Consider the following 23,811-nt stretch of genomic DNA (forward strand, 5'->3'; position numbering starts at 1 on the left):
TCTGGATTCCTAAGAAGCAATTTTCCAGTCTCACATCTCTTCTCTAGTGCTTCAGCCCTTTAGGCTTAACTCAGTAGCCTATTCCTGAAATATCCTAGAGAGAAATACAACAAAAAAAGTTGGACCAGGAGGAATAGTCAGTACTAGTTCAGCATTTCCATGTAGTAGCCGGTGTTTCAGGTTCCTGGGAGCCCCTGCCAAACCCTGACTCTGGTTCTTGCAGTGTCTGGAAGGACAGGAGTAGTACTGTCCTTACATACCTTCAGTATGAGATTCTCTGTACAACAAGCACTGAACTCAGTATGGAACTATAAATTTCAGAATGAAATCAGTGCTGCTGCCACCATGCATCAGATTTATAAACCAGATCATTTTAGGCACCAAAGGACGGCTTTAACTTAGCAGGTGTTTTGAGATTGTATGCAACTATTTTTATGAAAAGAAGTTCTTTTTGATTCAGAAAATATACTGTCTACATTTGCTATGGGTCAAGATGGGATCTTTTCCTGAATCAGTCACCCAGCCCTAATTCTAATAGAATACCTCTGAATAGTTTTATACTAATAACTGCTCTGTAGAGACTCCTGAAATTATAATATATTAAAGACTCATCAGCCTATCAGAAGAACATGTAATTTTATGTTCATTACTTCTTGGTTCCTGACTATAGAATTTGGATGGTTGCACCTCAATTAAAAGTTGAATCAAAGTTAATATAATTTAAATAAAAACTTCAATAAAAAGTTAAAGTTCTGTTCTTAATAACATTAATACCCTTTAATGACCGCTACGGTCATTACCACTAGATAACTGACCTTCTTGAACCTCTCTTCACATAGAAACCTTTCTCCCAACACAGGCAATTATTTAGCAGTAATGAGTGCTCTGTAAGAGATTATTGTTTAACCAAGTACCTTGACACACTGCTTTTCCCCCGTTATCTCTATTCTTCAACAAATGGTACATTTTTTTCTATTGTAGGCTTTTCAGTTCTGAGTATAGAAGCCTGTGGTCTTATTCTTTCCAATGCAAAAGTTCACAATATAATTGGCAAAACTTCAGAAATAATTAAAATCTTGAAAATTAGGGTGCTAGGGTGCTATGAAATAATGTTTGTGAGCTGCAACTGTGGTAAAGCAGAACAGTTCTGAAGGCAGGTTTGAGATGCCAAGGGATAATGAGGAACAAAACCGAGAAATATTACTGGGGATGAAAAGATACAATTCTTTAATGGCATGTGGAAAAAATAATAAAAAGAAGAAGTAATTATAATAAGACAGAAATATTTGGGAGCATAACGGAAACCAAAGGAAAAAAGTGAATGGAAGAACAAATAAGAGCAAGGAAAACAGGCAAGACAAAATAAATTTGGGGGCACATAATTAAATTCCATAAAGAAAGAAGTATTTTTGGCAGAGTCCTGGAAGGATTAAATGTTAAAGTATGTTACTGTAGAAGTGTGAATTACTGGTTCAATGAGCTCAACACAAGCCTGGAAGACAAAACTGCTGAATTCTAATTCCAGCTGGCCTAACAACTCACACTGTAGTTGTGGGGAAGGCTCTACCCCCTCTGCGCCTTGGTTCCTTTCTCTGTAAAAATTACCTTTTTTCAAAAGGCATTATGATGTTTACATATGCTGTGCTTCAAAAATACTAAGCATTAATAGGTACTAATGCCTTTAAGCATGTCTTCTTCTTCAGTTTTAAATGTAAGATTCATGGAACATGTTCCAATTCAAATTCTCAGGCTGAAATATCTCAAGCATTTTGCACAAATTCACTTAGAAATATCATTTCTTTTTCCGAAAACAAATCTTGCCTAACCAATTTAAGAGAGTGAGAATCTTCTAATTGGTTTATTTTGAATATTCTGACACTGACGCTCTTGCACCTCTTCACATGAATAGTGTTATGGTCAGATTGTGGAATAAAGCCTGAAGAATCCAGTAGAAATACCAGTGTGCTATATTTAGAGGTAAGATGGAAAATGTCAGCTGGTTAAAGACTGCATGGCACAATTGTACATTACTTCCTCTATTTTGGTCCAAAACAGCAGAAAAAAGGTAAATCCATACAATGCCTTAAGAGTATGCAGAAAAGAATAGCCAAGTGAGGCCTTTCCTCATTTAAAAGCAATAAATATATTTTAATGTCCTGGATGAATTCCCATCTGCTCTCTGTCCTTAGAAAAAAGGCCTCTAAAACTGAAAGGTGGGGGAACCTTTTTCCTATTGCCAACACTGCGCTATTTAAAAGAAAACAGGAAAAATTTCTCAAAATTATTTTTTCACATTATTATTCCATCTCCTAAAGCCTCACATTTTTCATAGTATAAGTGTTAAATTGATTGAGGTTCCTCTAATAAGGGGACAACAGAGGACAACACGGAGAGGGCTTTTAAAGGAAACTGCTTTTGACTTACCTTCTATCTTAACTTAAGCTAGGTTTTTTATTAATGACAATACCACAGGAAAGTATAATATTCTATTCAGTTCTGGAAAATAGTACAGATAGGACTGCAGTGTATAGAGCCTTGTCAGCTAGACAGTTTACTACAATGGAGGAAAATGGAGCAAGAAGGATTTTTTTATTTGTATAAAATATATTGTTCTTCCAGGCTGTAGTGAAATAGTTTCTATTTAATTGCAGAGAAATCCTAAGAAGGTTACAGCAGTGAAACATTAAAATTCTAAGGGCAACTAATAACATTAAAACTTTATAGCCCCAGATAGAATAATTTAGACAAAAACAACATGAACATATGTTTTGTGTAATAATAACAAACATTTATAGCTGTCAAGAGAGAAAAACACAGGTTTATGCACACCTTAATGGCGTGCATGGGTGAGCATGAGTATATTTAAAACATAATATATTACAGAATTGACAGCAGGCATGACTCTTCTGGGTACTATGTTAAATCAATGAATAAATTACCAAAAGTGTGTTGTGGCTGTTTGGATGTGTAATTGAGCTTAACGTATGTAGTGTTATTTCAAAAGAAACTGTTCAAGGAGTTTCTAGACCAATCCACTATGCATCTTTACTAAGCTGTTTACAAATAACAATAAATGAAACTGTCTCACAGTAGGAAGGAAGTTTAGTTATATGCATTACATAAATGGGAGAAAAGTTAATTTTAATATGTTTTTCGGGAATTAAAACCAAACTTATTATAATATTGCTAGGATTCACTGAATTGGAAATCAACATTTTTCATGTTTAATTATAGATTTATTTTAATTAGCTGATACTCTACAAACAAAAGCCTTTGTAGCTATACATGTCAGGAATAAGTCTACTGAGATAAATATGGATGCTTCTTACAGTACCTATACTGAAGAGTAAGAATCAATGCCCAAATAAATGAACCTGCAAAAATATGAACTTAAATTTATTCTGTTTATTTACTTAATACATTTCCCATCCAATGTCTAAAAGCATTTAATTATGATAGAAAAGTATGAACTTTTAAACCTTATTGTTCTTGACTAATTAATATCAAAAAACCACAGATTTGCAAACTAACCCATTAATTGCCATATTTAGAAAAAATTGAGTACATACATCTGTTCCTTGTTTCAGGGCTGCTTCATCTTACTACACACAGAATTTTTAAAAGATAAATGTACCCTATTAGTTGCATCTATCTTTACATTTTGCAGTTCTAGTAGTACTTTGTTGTTATGCAATGCTCTAACTGCTTGCCCCTCAAATCTAAGACAGGAAGGACAGCCTGTACAAAGTAATACAAGTACTCAATAACCTTGTTGTCTCCAGGAAAATTTGCCAAATCAACAGCAAGGACAGAAAAGACAAGCTGACCTGACCTCAGTCACCTTCTTGTCGCCTTCCTCCAAACTGAAATGATAATCCTTGAATGTACGCAGTCATAAATGCACCATTCTAAAATTCTGTTGTACATCACAGCTTTAAGTCAAAGTAGTTCAGAACACATGGTGCTGAGCCCTTAATCAGATCTGAACTTTTTCTTCTGCAATTTTCTTTCTCTTTCCTCAAGACTTTTTTTCATTTTGTAAGGGATGATGTAGACTGTCAGCATCAACCACACTTGTGATTTTCTTAGGGCTCATAAACTCAAGGATTAAGGCATTCTGTGCTAAATGCCTGTCTCCTTTCTCTGACATGACTGCAAAGAGGCAAAATAGGATGAAGAAATGAAGTGTACACGCCCAGATGAGCTATTCTTTCTCTCTGGTGTGATGATGGTTCATGAAGCATGCTATGGAGCGATTATAAAAGAATATGGGGTACCACCTGTCTGTGGTCAGAAAACCCATTTTGCATTTAAAGCCATCTTAGGTTAGCTGTAATTAATATTTACAGCTGCCCATGAGATATGGCAAAGTACACTACAACAACACATCAACACTTTTTTTTGTTGCAGTTACTTCCAGGTGTTTAAGGAACAAGTTTAAATTGCTAAATGTGATGCAGTCCCCATCCTATCTCCCGCATTAGTTGCATTGCTTTGGGTAAGTATAATTATCAATAAATTAGCATCTCAAAGCATCTGAGATACTTCAAGAAAGGCTTAATTAAAAATCCAGGCAAAATACTAAAACAAAAAAAAAAAAAAAACAGGAAAAAAAAGGTATTACCCAAAAGTTACTAGACCTGACATACAAATGTACAAATGCTTTTAGCATAAGCATCTTGCAGGCTTTTTAATGTTAGTCTATATTTTTACCAAATGCTCTACTGATTTTCTTTTTTTTACACAATGTAAATACAAATAAAGAAGTCAGGTCACACATATATTCTCAGCACCGTATTCTGCTGTCTTCTAATAGATTGGCTTAAAAAACTAGCAAAATTTGTAATATCACTTTGCATTTAAAGCTTAAGTGTAGTCAAGTATACTATGCCACAAGACATTTAAGAATAAGTCAGCTTGAAAATTCAGTATTATCCAAGTAGATTTTACCTTCAAACATTGTTTTTTCTCTTTTGTGACCACCCCAGTGAAGAACAGAAGCTTAAAGTACACAGCTAAGATAATAACTGAAAGATACTACAAGTTAAATAATTTCTAGATGTTCTGAAAGACTAAAATAAGAAGTGAATCTGAAAAAAAAAAAGGTAAATGCCACCAAACTATGCTGAGTATAGAAGTAATTAAAATAATTCTAAAAGAATAAAAACATGAAGAAGATAAAATTTATCTTTATCTCATAGTATCTTTGTTCACATCAATGTTTCTTTTGTTCTTTATTACACATTTAATCACTCTTGGACATCAACCATAACAGCAAAAACTCAAATACCTAACTGATAATTAAGCACAGTAATATTTATAAGAAGTTAGTTTATTCTGTAGATAGGAGCATTAATTTAATGCACAAATACAATGAAAGTAAAATTTCTTTTTAAAGATCAGAGGATTGCCATGCCAGTCACTCTTTAATGGAATAAAGCAGTAATTTTTTTTTCACACCAGTAATATAAGTTTAATAAAACGGCAAAGTTAGAATGCTATTAACAGAAGCAACAATCTTTAGAGATGACAATTGACAACAGCATCCCTATTGAGCTGTCCTATTTAAAGTACAAGATTTCTATGAGACTATATCAAAAGAGCAAATTAGATGTTCAAACATAATTTTTTTTCAAAAGCAAAACATGGTGGAACAGTCTGGAACAAAAAGAAAAGAAAAAAGCATCTCAGTACAAAAGGCAATCTTAGTTTAAGCCACTAAATCCTGCATTACCAGAGGTAATTAGGATGAGAGGCATGAGTTGATATTGCACTTCTATTTCCAGAGCTAAAAAAAAAAAATAAAAATGGACTGGTGGAGATAGAAGATAACCTTGTAAGTCCAACACCTAGATCTTTGCGACATCATGTGATCAAGCCAAAATATTTATCATTGTGATGGCAGGTAAACAACACATGGGTAGAAGACACACTCAAGCTTTCCCATTCGATCTGGCCAGCACCGCATTTGTCAGGAGTCAGACACGATCCCTGCCAGACCTTCCGCCCCTGCACTGCCAGCAGTGAGCTCTGGGAGACAGTCTCCCCACACACTCCTGTCCTATATTTCACTTGTGACCCTGCTGAAATCCTCAACTGCTTTGAGGAGCAACAGATGGCATGGAGGGAGAGGGAGCAGGAATAAGATATGAGAAACTGAACTGAAAAGATCTGAATTTCAATTAATCTGCTTTGTTAAGTGATCACGGTCTTTAAATTCAACCACAAACTTGTTTTACTAAAGCATTTTTAGTCAGCTAAGATTCCTTACTTTCACTTACTTATTTATTAATTTATTTTAGTGTATTCCATCAACTTCTGAACTCAAACTAAAAAATTAATTTTTTAAAAAGCTCTCTTTCTGCTGTGCTTTAAAACCTTGAATGAGCTCATGGGATTCTAAACCCTTATAGAGAAGTAGAAAAGTAATAGCTCTGACAGGCTATCCCAGAAATTTCTGCTTTAGACTGGGAGACATTGACTTTTCAGTAAAATAAATCTGTATTTGTGTCTGCATGTTACTAAAAGTTATTAAATGTGTATTTTTCTAGAAATCTGATAAGCACATGAAACAATGGGCAGATATGAACAGGTGAAAGCTTCCACCAATATTCAATTCTGAACAAAATGTTCTATAAAAAATAAAAGAACAAAAATGCAACAATATAATTGTGTAGAGAGAGCAGAATGGACAGATACAGGCAAAAGAGAAAATCAATGTCCTTGAGTGGTTAATACTTCGTTTATGTCACTTAAGGAAAATGTGTTCATATGAACACATACTCAATACCCTTCTGTTTTTATATTTTCAAACACAGGCCAAACCCAAATGGGATTTTTGCATAAATAAAACTTGTCAGAGTTGGTCCACTTACACAGGGGAAATAACAACAGCTTAACATACTTTCAGAATTCCAGGTAATAATGTTCAAATTCAAATAGCATTATGATAAAATAAGCCCCTTGGGCGTATGCTGGTTTAAATATCTGTTCTCATCAAGTTCTTAGTCTGCACTTGTTCTCAGAGGAGAGATTTAGATTTAAAATATCTTTCAAACTGAACTTGATCTATGTTTTAATAGAAAGTAGCCCTTCTCATTCCTGAAGTAAAAAGTCATAATTTCTTTGCTAACTATATAAGCATAACTGCTTCTACTAACAGAGATGGATGTTAACAAGGCAATAGCTGCTAAAAGTCATCAATATAAAATATTTAGAATCACCAAAGTGTAAAAATTGTAAAAGCATATTGTAAGTACCACAGACACCTCAAAGTATTTGTTCACATCTTCAATTAAAATATGACTTTTAAAATTTTTGCAGTAAATTTTATAATATGCTGGTCTAAAAAGCACCTATGCTTCATAACAGGATTGAATATTGTGCTTAATAGTAGATACAATGCAGCTGCAAAAAAATATGATTTTTTTAAAGTGTGGCTCTCTCAATTTTAAACCTGGTAGTAAGTTAAATAGCTCACAAATAAGATTACTGTCAGATTCAATGAAAAAAAAATGAGGACGTTCATTAAGTTTTAGAAAGTTGGCTTGTTAAAAATTATTAAAATTATTTGAGATGCTATGAAAACAATACTGTCATATAGAATTTGCAGGAGATTAATGGATATATGAGAAAACAATCTCTCTGAGCTAAAATGGGACCCAGATTTGCTTGACCAAGACTTTAGGGACATCATTACTTGAAAAACTAGAAAAATACTTAGTTAATTTGTCATATAGAGATGTTTTACCAGGACTCATGTAACCTGAAAATGAGGTTTAGGATGGACCTATTATTCATTTGTCTTATTGCAGTCCAAAGAGTGACTGCTTAGATTCATTCATTTTTCTGTGAAGGGACGTTCTTATTTAAACACAAAAATATTCCTCCTGCCCACTAAAAAGCACACAATTAGGAAATCAAGAGAAACAGCTTCCAATAAACAACAGAGAATCAACCATGTGGAACCGGACAAGCCTGTTGGTCTTTTGGGGTTTTTTGGTACACCTTTGATGCTTTTGCTTCAATCATTCTGGAAAAAAAGATGACTATTTGAACAAAAGAAACATTTTCAAAATAGAACTCTTGTAGATATGCAACACTTAAAATCTATCAACTGAAAATTACTTCCAAAAGCAGTGGTCTAGTGTTACATTTACAAGCCCACTTGCATAATCCTGCACCTTAGCCAGGCATTATCATGCAACAAAAATTAAGTTATTATTGCAATATTTTACCCTCAAAACATTGAGTTAGATTCCTCCCAGGTGGCCTCAGTAATACAGACTGTGACTTCCAGTCAATTGGGAGTAAGGCATTTGGGGAAAACCTGCATCCTCTTTCCCTATGAAGCAGCCAACCACCACCACAATGGGCTCAAAGAGTCAAAAGGGGAGGCTACCTATGACATAATTTGATTTACAGCCTTTCCTGGAAGATCTCAGCTGTTTAAATCCTTATGAACAGCCATATGAAATGCAACACTCACCCTCTGGAAAAGGAAGAATAATTCTGACCCCTGCTTCTTTCCGGGTGGGTTGAGTAGAGGAGTAAGCCCTTGTAAAAGAGCCAACTAAGGCTCAGTTTGCTTCTGCCTATGTTTGGCAAAAAGGCCATGGTCTAATGACACAAAAATTCATATTTTATCAGCTTGGAAATGTAAAATCCCCCAAAAATTACTAGCTCAGTTAAAGCATTTTAACAAAGCAAGAACTTGTTCAGCTACAATATTCCTTTACTCAAGGATAGACATAAAATACAAGGCAGAAGAACTGTGGCAGTTTTATGAATACTGTTCTGTATGAAACATCAACTTAAGATCATTTAGAAGCTTAAAGGAAAAATTCTGTACATGAGAGATTACCTGATTACTTTGACTTTGCCTGGGTTTTTGAAAGTTTGTGTTTAGTTGAAGAAAATTTTGCTTCAAAATATGATGAGTCACACATTATTGTCAAGGCACTGGTTTTGCCAATAAAAAGCCCTGTACCAGAAAGGTACTAAGCAGTACTAAAACTCTGTTTTCTTTCTATCTGTACTAAAATTATCACACAAAATATTTCAGTTTATTCTGAGTGTGAGACAGTACTAGTCAACAAAGCTTTTCTACTCAGTTGCCACAGTCACATCTTTTATATCCTTCAGTAGATCCCTTTCTTCTTGTTTCTTCAACAAAGACTCGCTACAAATCAGTCCCATTCAATAATCCATATTCAGACTCTACTTTTAGCAATGCTATTTTCTCCTTCTAAACTTATTTTAAACCATCTTTCTCTTTCCTTTTACTCGTTCACTCTAAAACGGTGTGCAGAATTATGGTGTTATCTCTCAAATCCTTTTTGAAGATACTTTTAGTTACAATGATAGCTAGGTCTGTGCACAGTCTAAATAATGTCTGTAACATTAAAATTACATAACTTATAAAGCAAGGTATTAAAAACTAGAAAACGAAGGAACTTGAAGTGTCTAACTGTGCTAAAAGACACAAACTTTACTTCCTCTTTTCATTGTTACATCAACATAGCTGTTTTGATTAGCTTGGAAATTCTTAATGAATGTTTTCAATCCTGTATTTGGATAACAATTAATATCAAAAGAACTCAGTCATGTTTCACATACTCCAGTAAAAGCACTAAAAGACAGGCTTATCCCTCACAAAACCAAAATTATGTCTGTTGACTTATAGAAGGATTTCGTAAATACCACTACCCTTTTCATCTCGTTAGCCAACTCATACATGGTTCGAATCCCTGCCAAAGAAGCTGACAGATCAAGACTACTGTAATGTCATATAATTAAATACCTAAAGCCAAGCAAAACTGTAACTGCAATTAATTTTTCCTATTACATCAGAATTAACAGCATCATTTGTACTTATGACTGAGATGACAGTATCTTTATTCTAGACTTCCAAAGTTTCCAAAGATTCAGAACTGAAATGTCACATGAATGCTTTTAAACTGTTCAGCTGTTAGGCACAATAATAGCATTTATGTACAGATAGCATTTTAAATATTCAACAATATGAGACTATGCCTCAACATATCAGAGGCTTCTGTTCTAATTAAAGGAAAGCACTTCCCTATTACCATCTTGCAAGTAGTGAACTGTGGACTAGCTGCAATACTCTTCAGCACAGAAATACGTTGCAGGATATTATAAAGCATTGTTTTCACCAGTGAAAGGTAACAACTATTTAACTGTGCCCGAGATCATCCAGTTGTTCTGAACAGAAGAGACTAACACATTCAGCTGAAACTGCAAAGAATTAAGGTGGCAGATGGTAATTACTGATACTGGAAGTAAGCCTGGGTAAAGGTGTTTAGAAGTTCAGTTTAATGTCTCATCTATGAGGTGTTGCACTCATGAGATAAAACTCTCTCATATTTAGATGGGAATGTGGCTCATTATGGACACATTAGAGGAAAAATTACTTCTTTTAAAGCACAAATACCAACTTTTCTTGTACACTTCTTTTCCAAAAAAAAAGACTTGATTAAGTCATGAGACAATAGACCAGAATGGCATGTGTATCACCAGATGAAAAGCCCTTTCCATATGTCTGTACATCAGAGAGGAAAGTCTTATTTCCATTTCATTATTTTTTCAAATTGTTAGTGAATAAGTAATGGCTATTTATTTGACATTTTATTCCATAGTATTATGAGCATGAAACACAGGATTTAATCCACAAGCCTGATCCTGAGGTCTTCCATATAGAAAAATAGAGAGAGACTGTAAGTTAAATAAACAAATTCAGTTTGAGATGTAAAGTTTTAAAATTCTGCTCCAATCTAACTCCAGCACGCTAAGTAAAATGATCTTTCCAGCATTTGCTATTCCTGCCTTCCACTAGAAGCAAGTGAAGGAGAAGAGAATGAAGGCCAGTTACATGTGCCATTTGACAACTTCAAAGCACTACCCATTACAATAATATATGCAATACTACAATTGCATATATTGGTCACGAGTTTTGAAAGTGGTTATGTAAGTAAAATATTAGATTTTGAAATCATAGTCTCTGTTATCTGTTGATAATATTTAAATCTGTGTCAGTAATAAACTTTCCCTGTTTTAAAACAATGACAGACATCAGAAAATATACTGGTATGTTGCTTTTAATATTATAGCCCATGCACCACACTCATGAAATACAGAACTGATAAAAGACACTGAGGAAAAGAAAATTATCTACCCACAAGTATGATATTTCTCTGTACTAATCACGAAGATGCCAAAACACTTCATTTGTATACTCCTTTTACATAAAAGTATTAATCTAAATGTGGCAGTCATAGCAGCCTGATTAGATGGCCAGGACAAGTTACAAGTCTGAAGTAAAAAAGAAAAGACTGCTACCATTCTCTAAACTTTGCTCTGCCTTGCTGCCCATTTCACAAATTCATCTTTGTATGAAAAGACTGAGCAAGATATAATTGTTCTGAGCTGTGGTGTTTAGTCCACCCACTAGGTCTGAGACCAGTGTCATATAAAGCTGTCTGTGAAGCAGCATTCCCAGAATCCCAAGCAGTGATCGATACTAAACAGCTTCACCAAGTTTTCAATTTTTAAATGAAAATCACTTTTCTGTGTACTGAAGACTGTTCATTTAGAATGATTGTAAAAGCTGTAAAATTATATGCAACTAAGTGGGAAATGATCCTGGAAGTGTGTGATGCTTAATTACATATCGAGAGGAAATTACACAGGTTTTCTTTTTCCCTTCATACAAAGGTTTGTTTAACCACTTCAAATTCTGTTCCTGAGCCACCCACTATTTCTGTGACTTTCAGTTTATTTTGTTAAATGTGGTTTTTTATCTCTTTGTCCAAAGAGGATACTCTTCAAATCCTGACTGCTTCTATCATTAACCCACTGACAAGTCCATTTAACAGTTAAGACTTTCTTCCCAAGACTGTTTTTACCTAGAACAACTGACTCAGATTTCCATGTTCTGTGTATTAAGTCAAGTGTCTTAACCAGTTACATGCTTAGTTTTCTGAAGCTGGAATGGGAAACAAGAAGTGTTTTTCAATAATTATATATATATATATATATATATATATATATATATTTGCAGAGTATACCATTATTCTTTTGACCTACCAGCCTTTAAGTTCTGATGTTACATTCTGAACTGTTACCAAAACAACCCACAAAACTTAATTCAAACATTTACTTGCAGAACAAAGATTCCAGATCTCAAAATCATAGTAATGAACTAACTGCACAAATGCATGCTGGGAGCAGTACTTGCAATTGACACTAAGAATATTATTCCATACAGTGTTCAGTGAAGAAGAATGTGTACAATGGGCAAATGCTATTAAGACTTGTATGCTTTTAAAGGACATCAGTTACAAGACAAATTTGCAGGTTCTTCAGAAAGCAATGAACTTTTCCAACAAACTATGAATTAAATAGATCAGGGTAATATTCGGGTATTTACACTCACAGACACTAGATATGAAAGTAAATCGTGTTGTTTTTCAATACCACTCTGTACTGTTTATTTAAAGCAATACTGTTCCAATAGTGCTTTTGTAATGGAGAAGTGACCCGATTTAAGAGACCACTTACAAAACAAGTGGTCTCAGACATCTTCAGAAAGTGAAAAAATGAAAAATACACACATATATTAGACCATTCCTCCTATATTCCAGATATTTTATAATATTATTGTGATTTCCATCAAAAGAAAACATACACTGCAGCTAAGTCTCTCATGATTCAGAATCAGAATTCAGAATGTGCATTTTACATCTCATGTACTACTCATATTGTTAGATCAGCACTTGTTGAGCTGTGTCATTTTTAAAGGCACACGTCAATGGAGCAAGAAGGCAAAACTTTATATCCTTCAATTTAAACTGAATACAGTCATCAATTCTTCATTTATAAAAATGACTGAAAAATATTTTTAGTAAATACTTAGAGAACTCACTGTTTTCCTAAGATTTTACAGAGGACGCAATATATTAGAAGAGATTACATATCAGATATGTTTAAAATCAATTCTAAATCTTCTATGGCAATCACTCTAAGCTACTATGAAACTTGCATACAATAAAGGAGAAAAAATTTCCTAAGCAAAATCTGAATTCTTTACTTCAAATGTTGACAATATATTTCTAGAGTTCAGAATGTCCCTTTCCCCCTCCGACTCTTCACTCTTCTCATTAAAGATGCCACAGTGCTATGAAAACATGTTTTAAAAAGTCCTAAGGGAAAAGTTTCCAAGGGTCTTTGAAATTCCTCCTTTTCCTATTTCTTTACAGATTTCTAACACCAACACTCTTCCCGTAGTTTCTCAAAAAAGGGAAAAATAAAAATACCCTCTAGGTATAATCTTTCGATTTTCTATTACACTTCTTGGGCTCTTTTTGGTTTTTGAAACAATACAAACTGAAATGTGCAGTTATAATATTAGCTGTATTTTAGTTTTAGTTAATCTTTTAGTTTGAAGAAATAGATGGAATTCAACCGCTCTACTGCACATACTTACAAGAATCACTGAAATAACCTGCAAATACATTCAGTTTGATCTCTTTTTTTGGTCCACTTTTTTTAAAATTTATTTGTTGGCACAAACAAAGAAAACCCCCCAAACCAAACCAAACAAACAAAAAAAGTATTTCTTCAGTTTCCTATCTCTATTGTAAAAAGCACAAAGCAAGGAGCTATCCCCTATCTATACAGGAAATTTACTGCAATATAAACCCTGCCTCCATTTCTCCCTTTACAAGTAAATATTTGAATATAATCATTCCAAGCTAGGGATGCCACAATTTTCATCACAAAATCCAGGATTTTAGAATTACTTGTTACATGATAATTTTGATTAAGCCTTTAAACGTTTGGCCACATTGACTTAGATGAGTAAAAACGTTCAGAGATATGAGATCATATTACTGCCAGGCTAAAAACAGCTTTGGGTTAGTCTGTTTAGTTTAACAGATCCCATTAGGAAATCAAGTGTTGCTCCACCACCTACTTTGTAAAGGAGGAGCTGTATGGCCTAGGAGCACTTTCCATCATGCAAGTGATGATGGATATCAGTTCAAATTCTGCCTCCTGCATATATGTGTTTTCCTGTATTTTTGTTTCATTCTTCTCCTTGATTCTTCCTCCATCTCTAAGACCATTCTTGTTATGTAGAATTATAGTAGGAAATCACCAGAACTTTTCACATAATCATAGCCAAGAGTCACTCAACAAACCACTCTCTTGGAAGCACTGAATACCAATGCTAAGAATTGTCTAGCATCAGAACCAGAAAACCCACTCAGCACAACCATCTCTCTTGTTTCCAGAAAGAGAAGCCATGAATTTTTCTAAACATTTCAGCCAGATATGTGCCAAGATATTGAGTTACCGGATTGCTCTCCTGCACGTTCTTTGCTTAAGAAACAGCTCTGCTTGCAACTGATGGTGATGAAAGATCATGGACCCTAAACCAGAAGATTCTATTGTGTGCAGTATCCCTACACTGCTTGCATCAATTTTAGTAAGTATGGTCTGTATTTAAAATGCTCTTATAAATACTAGGTTTGGCAAATGGTAACTATTATAGTCCTCTTTAATAATTAATATCCACAAAATTATGACAGGTGACAATAACTTACTCTTAAAGTACTTGTATTCAACACAAGCACTATTATGGACGACTTAAACTTGGAGCAAAAAGATTTGTGGAAAGGCATATGACCTTCTTCCTACTACAATGGCCATCCCCTAATTAAGCAATGCATCTGATAGTCATTAACAGGAATGAGATAATGAATCACTTTCTCTCTTCTTTGTTAATTTGCTGTAACCAAGCGGCTAATGGATGTCAGAGCTGAGTGATTGCACTGATTATAGTGATTTATAGTTGCAACAAAACAATTTAAAAGCATTCTGATTATTCATGTTAAAGATGCTTTATGTTTTGTTTACTAAATGTTTTATGTTCCCCCCATGCTCCTCTACACACAATAAGACAGGTCTTGCTGGAAAACTTGAAAGTTCTAAGGTTTTTTTTATTGTTTCAGAGTAAGGCATTTCATTTTGTTTAGAAAAAAAAAAGTTTACCCAGTAGAAATGAAAAGCCTTAGGGTGGAAAGAAAACTTCAGTGGTGCCTAGTTCAAAAGAAGACGGAAATAAGAGGAAATAAGGCAAACTTCAAGCCACTTACCTTAGGGCTCCCAGTCCCTTCCTCATTCTCTGCAGACACATCAGTAGCCAGTATCTCTGCTTTGATGATATCCAGAGCCCTAAGAATCCAGCTGTGTTGCCGTTTGATTTGCCTCTGTAGCTCCTTCCATTGACTTGCAATCATCTGCAGCATGTCCTTCAGTCCTTCTCCAATATGAAGGGGGAAAAATAAAAGCTGTAAACTCAACAGCATCTTTAAATATTGCCCTTAATTCAAATAATTAGCAGGATATTTAAAATAATAAATGCAACAAGAGTTTTAATGTGTTTTCTCATCAATAAATCCAAGCTTTACTATTATTCATCCTGCAAAACAATGCTATAGAGACAAACACTTCTTTTAGCCATCACGTTAAATTTTGATTGAGTTTCAGCTGACAATTTCAAAAGAAAAAATCCATATAAACTGTCATTTCTCTGCAGTAGGGAACACTGCAGAGAAATCTCTCCCTCTAATATCCAGTCTTTGTCTTGAAATATTTTGTAATCCTCCAAAGACATTTTCCTTACCTCTAACTCCTTTAAATACTTCCTGTAATTTACACTTACTGTTACCTACATCTGTGATGACATGCACTACCCTCCTTAGCTATGGCTTCTCTATCTTTTTGGAACTATACACGGAAGTCAATAATTTTCTACAGCTTTCACGTTACACAGATATGTCTGATGCTGTGAAACAATAGAGGCACACATATAACACGATGAGAAAACAGCACAGCAAAGAATAACTTCAACCTGGATGAAAAGCATGTTAAGTAGGCCAAAATGAAGATGGCATTCCATAGCAGTACATGCTGATTAGAACCCTATTAGCAGACAAGTCACGCAAACATCTAAAAATATAGGAGGTGGTAGGGATAAAGGGAAATCAGAATATCTCTCTTCCTCCTCTCAATTTAAGGCCTCAGAAGAAAAAGACAAGCCTAACCAAAGGAAAAAGGTATTTTTAATTTTAATCTAGTCCTCATAAATATATTTAAATCAATGTAAGAATTAGTTTAAGTGGTAAAATAAAGCTTTACCAATGCAATTACTCATGCAGAGTATGTAAATACATATATATATTTGAAATCCTAGTTCATTATCTTAATGTTATTTCCATAGCACCTACATCAAAGAATATGTCAGTGTGAAGTTTTCAGTGATGTGATTTCAATTGAAACTCAGTCGAACAGCAAGACCAAAATAAAATGAACAGACTATTTGCAGGCAGTATTTCATTTTATAAGTATCACTGCATTGTATGCAGTATATGAAACATTTATAAATCTTGAAGGTCAATCTGATAATGTAAATATTAATAATACATAAGGAAGTGAATATATGCAGTAATTTACAGCAATGCTTCTTCATTCTTTAATAGTCTGGAGACATAAAGACTTGCAATATTTCAGAAGGATTTACCTGATTTGTGAGATACAATAAGCTCAAGAAGTTGGCGTCCTTCCTCTACCACTGCTTCTTTCAAAGCACAGTGGCTATCTACATTCAACTTAAAACTCTGCAGAAATAAAAGAAAAAAAAAAGAGAGAGGGGAAAAAACCTCAGCATCAGACATTGGAGAGGCAGTTATCATAAAACACACATACAAAATTACTTGCTGGTTTTTATCAAGAACCACATCCCAATTCACCCAATAGCCAAAATAATTTGTGATACTAAAAGCTATTGATATTTTGGATCTGGGCTCAAAATGTTTCCATTAGATCAGCAAAGTGCATCTGTGTTGAAACAGCTGACAAATCTAGACATTCATTAGGTTTTATGAAAAGTCACAACCCGTAGGCTATATCTGAAGTAACAGTGTTCTATAAAATACACTAAATTTATGCCACCACATATGAGCTCTGTTTTTTTCAGAGTTCTTTGAAATGTTGGTGATAGCACTATTTATGAAACCATAAAAAAATTACAACATTGAATATATTGGCCTTATGTGCACTTATACAAATCTATTAATATTGTGTTCCTGAGTTAACGCTCATATCCATTTTCAAAGAAAAAATCAGTCTGCTTTAGATCTCTGCCTTCTTACTTTGTAAAGCAACTATTTTTAAACCTTTTTTTTTCTTAACATTTTTAGTAGTCTGGAAAGGATCTCTGTTTTAACAGTCTAAAAAATATTTCTTTTTTAATTATTATTTTATTTTTACAAATTGTATTAAGCTCTAGTAATAAAGGAACCAGAAACACGATCTACTATATGTTATGCTATTTAATACACCAATGATAACTCAGATAAATTTTTTAACCATTTTCCAGACCCTCTCACTATACTTGCCTGTAAAAAAGTGAAGAAAAATACAATACAATGCCGTATTTAATCATAAATTGTGTGCAGACCTAAAACGCATACAGACAACATATTTTCTCTTTGAAATGTCTATGGAATAAATGGAAACAATATTTGACCACTTGGAAAAAAAGAGCTTTTCCTTCTCTTGGGAATAACTTAACTGGCAGAGATGAAAGGAGATTTTGCAAGTGCACATTCATAGCTTCTGATTTTTATAAAACTTTATACTTCAAATGGTAGTGACCATGCTAGAAATGGAGTGCTAGGTAGCACAGAATACTCAAGAGCCCTCAATTCTTAAGGAAGCAACCATTTCCTTTCTTCCTTGCCCTTCTAGTCAGGTTGACTGGCATAGCAAAAAAAAAAAATTAAAAATTGCCAGAACAGTAATGAAATAAGTTACTTCTACTGTAATTTTTCATGCTTGAAAAAGGCATGTTGTTCAGAGTCTTAACAGTTTTTCAGGCAGCATTGTACCTCACAGTGACAGAATGTTTTTGAGAATTTTTCATTCGAATAAAGAGCAATAAACAGAAATTTTGCTACCTTTAGCATTTTTACTAGCGCAATTCTCTTTGTAGGGACATCTGAATACACTGTTTTGTACCAGCTTCTGAACAACTGGGCCAGTCAAGGGAAGAGAAGTTAAAAAGGAAAAAAGATGCCTAGTTTACGTCTGTCCCTTTCTTAAATCTAGAGTTTTATGAACCCAAATCTACAAGTTCTTTTTCTTTCATAAGAGCATGCCTGAACAAGCACTGACAATATTTAATTTACTGTTTACTTAAAACAGGCTTGTACTGAATAGTTTGTAATCATGCACTTCACAGGAAATGCACTATGCGTGTGCCTCACACAGCAAAGAGAACCTAAAGGACCTGAGAGTAGGTTGTGTAATTTCATATAATTGAAGTTGAGTATAGATGCAGCTGGATGTGGCAGTGTCTCAAGATGATGTGGATGTGTTTGATAGGAAAATTGGAAAAGATGAGGTATTCTCTTTCATTAGGAAAAAAAAAAGAGACTTGCTGTCCTAGAAAAGATTCATTTAACATAACGCACCAGATACCACAATACAGCTTGATTTTCAGGTGCACCTATTAACCAGTAATAACGTTACACTGAAGAAGCAAAATAAGATGAATAAAGATGGGGCCAAACTTTTGGTTTCTGACTAGCAATATTCTCCTTGTGCAAAATTCTTATTTTATGGATAAATTAGGAGTGGTATAAATGTCATGAACATGCATGAAATTTAGCAGAAATAAACTTTTCCCAGCAGTGAGGCAGCATGTCACGGTTTAACCCTAGCCAGAAACTAAGCATGACACACAGTCTCTCTCTTACTCCCCACTCAGTGGCATGAGGAAAAGAATCAGAGGGGTAAAAGCAAGAAAATTTGTGGGTTAAGATAAAGACAATTTTATAGGAAAAGCAAAAGCTGTGCACACACAAAGCAAAATGAGAAATTTATTCTCAATTCCCATGGTTCAGCCATCTCCAGGAAAGCAGGGCTTCATCACACACAATGGTGACTTGGGAAGGCAAATGCTGTGATACCAAACATCCCCCCCTTCCTCCTTCTTTTCTCAAATTTAGGTACTGAGCATAATGGCATATGGTATGGAATACTTCTTTGGTCACTCAGGGTCAGCTTCACAGCTGTGTCTGTATCCAACTCCTTGTGCACCCCCAGCCTCCTTGCTGGTGTTGTGGTACAAGGAGCAGAAAAAGCCTTGGCTTTGTGCAAGCACTTCTCAGCAGTAACTGAAACATCCCTGTATCATCAATACAAATCTATAACATGGCCTCATACTACCTACTGTGAAGAAAATTAACTCTATCCCATCCAAGACCAGCACACATTAAAGGAGAGAACCATTCATATAAGTAAAAATAAACAGTAGTAAATGTTGTTGATGTACTGCAGTATGACTTTTGAATTTAGATTTATACATGTATATATAATTTCTAGTCATTCCTAAGGAAAAAGAACTGGACAAGGAACAGTGGAAGGAATAGCCCTCAATCAAGGCTCAAGGTTTCTCATACCTGAGGGGATGAAAATGTGACACATGAAAAAGACAGGAGTTGAAGATGTAACAAGTATTACATGTATATACAATGGAGAAATGCAAATTTACACAGCTAAAGATAAAATCAGAACAAATATTTGGAATGAAGGAAGACCTTCAAACACAGAAGTCTCCTCCCATCCTGGATATTTCCTGTTCCCTACTGTTTACTTATGGCATTTGGAAAATTGTAACTCTAACAGCGTGTGACCCAGGTACTCTGCTCCCCTCCTCCTCTGATCTTTCCTGATAATGAATGGAGCCTTTGCATGTGAAGAGAGGAAAGAAGAGGAGGGAAGTCAATTAATCAAAGCCATTTTTCCAGGCACATTTGCTGCTATAGAGCAGTCTAAATATCACACATGAGCACGTATACATTATGGAAAATGCATGTGCATTGGCCTGACAGCAGCTTTTTAAACAACACATTAATGTCATCCCTAGAACCACAGTGTATAAAATGTAGTTTACAAGCTGCAACAAGCAAAATTTCCTTACAAAGTTCTCTTCACTTTTTGTGATCACCATGTACTTATAAATAACTATCAACTACAGTTATTTAGCAAGAAAGGAAAAGTGAGGTAGGAATCACGCAGTTTTAGAAAAGCTGCACAACTATAATAAATGAAATTAAAACACCAATGGGGTAAATACAAGGCACCAAGAGTGCTATCTTCTGCTGTTGGCATGGGGCAAAGGAGCCCAGCCTTCACAAAATGAAGGCATCCCCTGACTTTCAGGAAACTTATTGATCCAGAAGATTACAATAGTGCAGAACATCCATGGGTTAAAAAAGCAGCACCTCCTGATCTATGCTGGACTCTGAAAACACTAAAAATAAAAGAGCACTATATAATAATCTCTCCCTCATATCTTACTTTTCTGTACAAGTGGAGGAAAAAAATGTGGAGAAAAAAAACTGTGGGGAAAAAATATTTTAAGTTCTTCATAGGATTTATTTGATGGTTATACCTACTTAAATTTAGGATGCTTATATTGTGTAGGTATCCTACACTGTGTACACATATTGAGCTCTGATATGCAACATTTTCCCTCTGTTCTTAGAAAATCTTTATAACTTGGTAAAACACCCAGGTCTTTACCTAGTCATCTCTGCAGTAAGGACAGATAACTAGAATTTATTTGTTTGTTTGTTTCCAGAGGCACGGAGAGTTACTATAAGCATGATTTTTTTCAAGACATAATGTATCAGTTGATTGTTTCTAATGCACTGTCTCTGAAACACATATCAGCAACTAGGTATCATGTGAACCTACAATGCACACATAAATATAGGTTAGTTTGGATGACATAGCAGTTTACACCTATTGTCAGATTAATACAATGTATTAAAAGAAATATCTTAATTTTCTCAGTTCAGTATACTATCAGAATGTGTGGTGCACTGGGGTACCCCAAAAGAGAATTTTCTTTAGGTTAATTTTTTATATTTTTAAATACCTTTATGAATAATATTACTGTTTCTAGAATGTTTATTTCTTAGAGCAATAGTACAGACAATTAAAAATTATCTAACTCTCCTGGATTCTATGGTTTCAGAATTTGAAAAAGGAAGATTAATTTAAAATTTCCTATTAGTGTTTTTGAGACATCTACACTACTGAAATATGGACTTCTACATTTAGGTATAGTTGCACATATAATTTGGCTAAGAATGTAGCACTTTTAATATAACACTCACTGTGACAGATATAATTCAATTGTGAAATTTAGAGCAATGGGAACAGTTGCTGGTAGAAAAGATATGGCATGCCCACTTCATTTGTCTTAAAGGGAATATGACTTGAAACAATTCCTGAAAAATTATTTTTATATGCTTAATATACAGCTACTTTTGTAAGTACCTGTGTTGCTCCTAGCACAGTTACCTTCCAATAATTTGCTATTACAAAATACCAAGTTCTGAACTCAAGTTTTGGTCATGGAAGGGCAGCTGTCTATTTTCTTCTTCTTCTTTTTCCTTCAGTATTTTTGATGATACAAAAATTTTCTGTTTGGACAGTGCCTATTATTTAAGAATTTGTGTTAATAATTTAGGTTAATAATTTGAGTTAATAACCTAATAAGCCATGTAATAACCTAGTGGTATTTTCAGACTCCTGACTACTAACTTCCAATGACATTCAGTAAATCAAAAAGAGAACTACTGCATGAGTTGTCCTTATATTAACATAGAAATGGTTATACATTTAGCTTCTAGTAAAGCCTCATTTTTTAAAGTAAACTTACTTGGTATTAAATAAGCACCACTAGGATATGTTTTCCTGGGAACTAAATATTACATGTGAAATGGTTTCAGTCAATGTGTCCTTTGTTCATGCTTTCCATAAAACCTAGATGTCTACAAAGAATTTTTAATTTTCTTCTTTTATTTTAAGCTGCATTTTCATCTGACTGACACTCCACCTGCTAAAAGGAGCACAAGCACTATGGAAATGCTTTATGGAGCTCCATAGGCAAGGTTGAGTCTTCCAATAGCAGGGATTCTACCTTTGCTTTTCAAGGAGAGCATGATGAACCCTCCTCTGAAGCATCAGCACCCACTATGTGTTTTTTCTTCTCTTTCTGGAACTAAGAACATGCCTTCCCTACAGCAATGATGACCAAGGGGCCAATTATCACCAAATGCTAAACAAACCTCTAATGCCTAACAGAACATGACCATCATTTGCTTTAGATGAACCATGGATTTTCTTCTGTAACCAGTGGAAACTGTTAGCTATTTTTAAGAGGGAATAGTTAGTGGAAAGCAGATTTGGTCTTTTAGCCTCTGCTACAATGAGAAGACTTTAAAAGATAAAATTTTTTTAGTTTCTCTGGGGGCAATTCTTTCCACTGGCAGCTGTAAGCAGATAAAAATGGGCAAAATAACTATTTTACTTTTTATGTTGGTTCACAATACCAGATCATAATATAAAATGCCTTTAAAATTGGCATAAAACTGGGAACCTCACTACTGAAATTCCATAATCGTCATGTGATATGGGCATTGCGCTACTGTAGATGTGGATCAGATATGGTTTGACTGCTCAAATGATTTCTCTCTGTAAGTTTATCATTCATCTAAACAAAATATTAACTGAAAATTCTGGGATCAAAATGCTTAGTAAAGAGCTAACTATAGCAACCCTGGGAATGATTTTACCTTCTGATGATTCATATGCATTCTCCATCTTTCACTTGATCTGAATGTACCTTTTGTCTGTGAAGAATCAACTGCATTTACAAGGAAAGAAACTGTTGGGTGTTTAGTTAACAAGCAAAATTTCTTTAAAAGTGAAAATGGTGGAACAAATAAGAAATAAACAGGATTAAATGTTGATTAAAAGAAAGGTCCTTGCTGCTTTTGTCTGTTTTACATTTCATGAACCTGAACACCAAGTAGAAAAAAAGACTTAGTACAGTATCAGAAGGTATAGTAGATGGGACTAATGGAGTTAAATTAAGAAGGAGAAAATTTAAGACAAATATTAAATTTCCCATGAAAGTCAGATGTATTACATTGTATAATAACCTCCTAAGGGAAACAGTGAAAGCCCAGATCCCTTGAGACCATTAAACCTAGACTGGATAAAAATGTGGGAGTAAGGACTGCAAATGCACTGACAGAGCAGTAACCTAGCTCTGTCACATGGCCATAGAATTTGTGTTGGGTGGGCAAAACTAAATACAAAGAGGTAGGCTCTACTCCAGCAGTCCCATAGTAATTCATACTTCTGTAAAATCACCTCACCCCTTTCTTCTCTGTCACATCTTCTGCCATACTGGTATTAAACAATCTATGTGGTTTTTCCCTTAGTTACATCTTGAACATGAATAACTCAATCTTCCTCACATTAAATGTTTCAGGTCTCTCAGTTTCTGTTTGTCACTCCTCATTGTGTTTGCCACCTTTTAGGTAATTTAGCCAAGTTTTGAATGCATAATTTTAGATATTGAGAAAAATTATAGTTAGCCCTATTCTCCAGGATGCCTATTTTGCAGATTTAGAAGACATAGAGGCCATTTTTGTGGATATTTTTTGTTTCAAATTCACTTAAATTCTTCTGCTGCCAGCTCTAATTTATTTTTTCTGTGTTTCACTATGTAACTTTCTCTTTGATTGTGTCTGTCCAAACATATTTCATTGTCAAAAAAAAGTTCACATGAGGCTTCCTAAATTGAATCTCCATTTGTCTATTATCAAGAGACAATGAGGGAAGAACACAGGCAGGAATTGG

The 23,811-nt window shown here is 34.4% G+C and overlaps 1 protein-coding gene across 6 annotated transcripts in view; it reads right to left on the reverse strand.

Moving 5' to 3' along the window:
* AKAP6 (A-kinase anchoring protein 6) overlaps positions 1 to 23,811 on the reverse strand; it is a 257,113-nt gene that overhangs the window by 120,923 nt on the left and 112,379 nt on the right. For 5 of the 6 annotated variants that reach the window (XM_063160393.1, XM_063160390.1, XM_063160392.1 and 2 more), the window contains exons 6-7: positions 16,604 to 16,700; positions 15,177 to 15,343 (exon numbers count right to left, since the gene is read on the reverse strand). In XM_063160393.1, coding sequence (XP_063016463.1) covers positions 15,177 to 15,343; positions 16,604 to 16,700 — 264 coding nt within the window. The remainder of the gene's footprint in view (positions 1 to 15,176; positions 15,344 to 16,603; positions 16,701 to 23,811) is intronic. The other variant, XM_063160395.1, reaches the window with a different exon arrangement.

The sequence above is a fragment of the Melospiza melodia genome, chromosome 6 (genome assembly GCF_035770615.1).
Source record: "Melospiza melodia melodia isolate bMelMel2 chromosome 6, bMelMel2.pri, whole genome shotgun sequence".
In the NCBI taxonomy this organism is placed as follows: Eukaryota; Metazoa; Chordata; class Aves; order Passeriformes; family Passerellidae; genus Melospiza; species Melospiza melodia.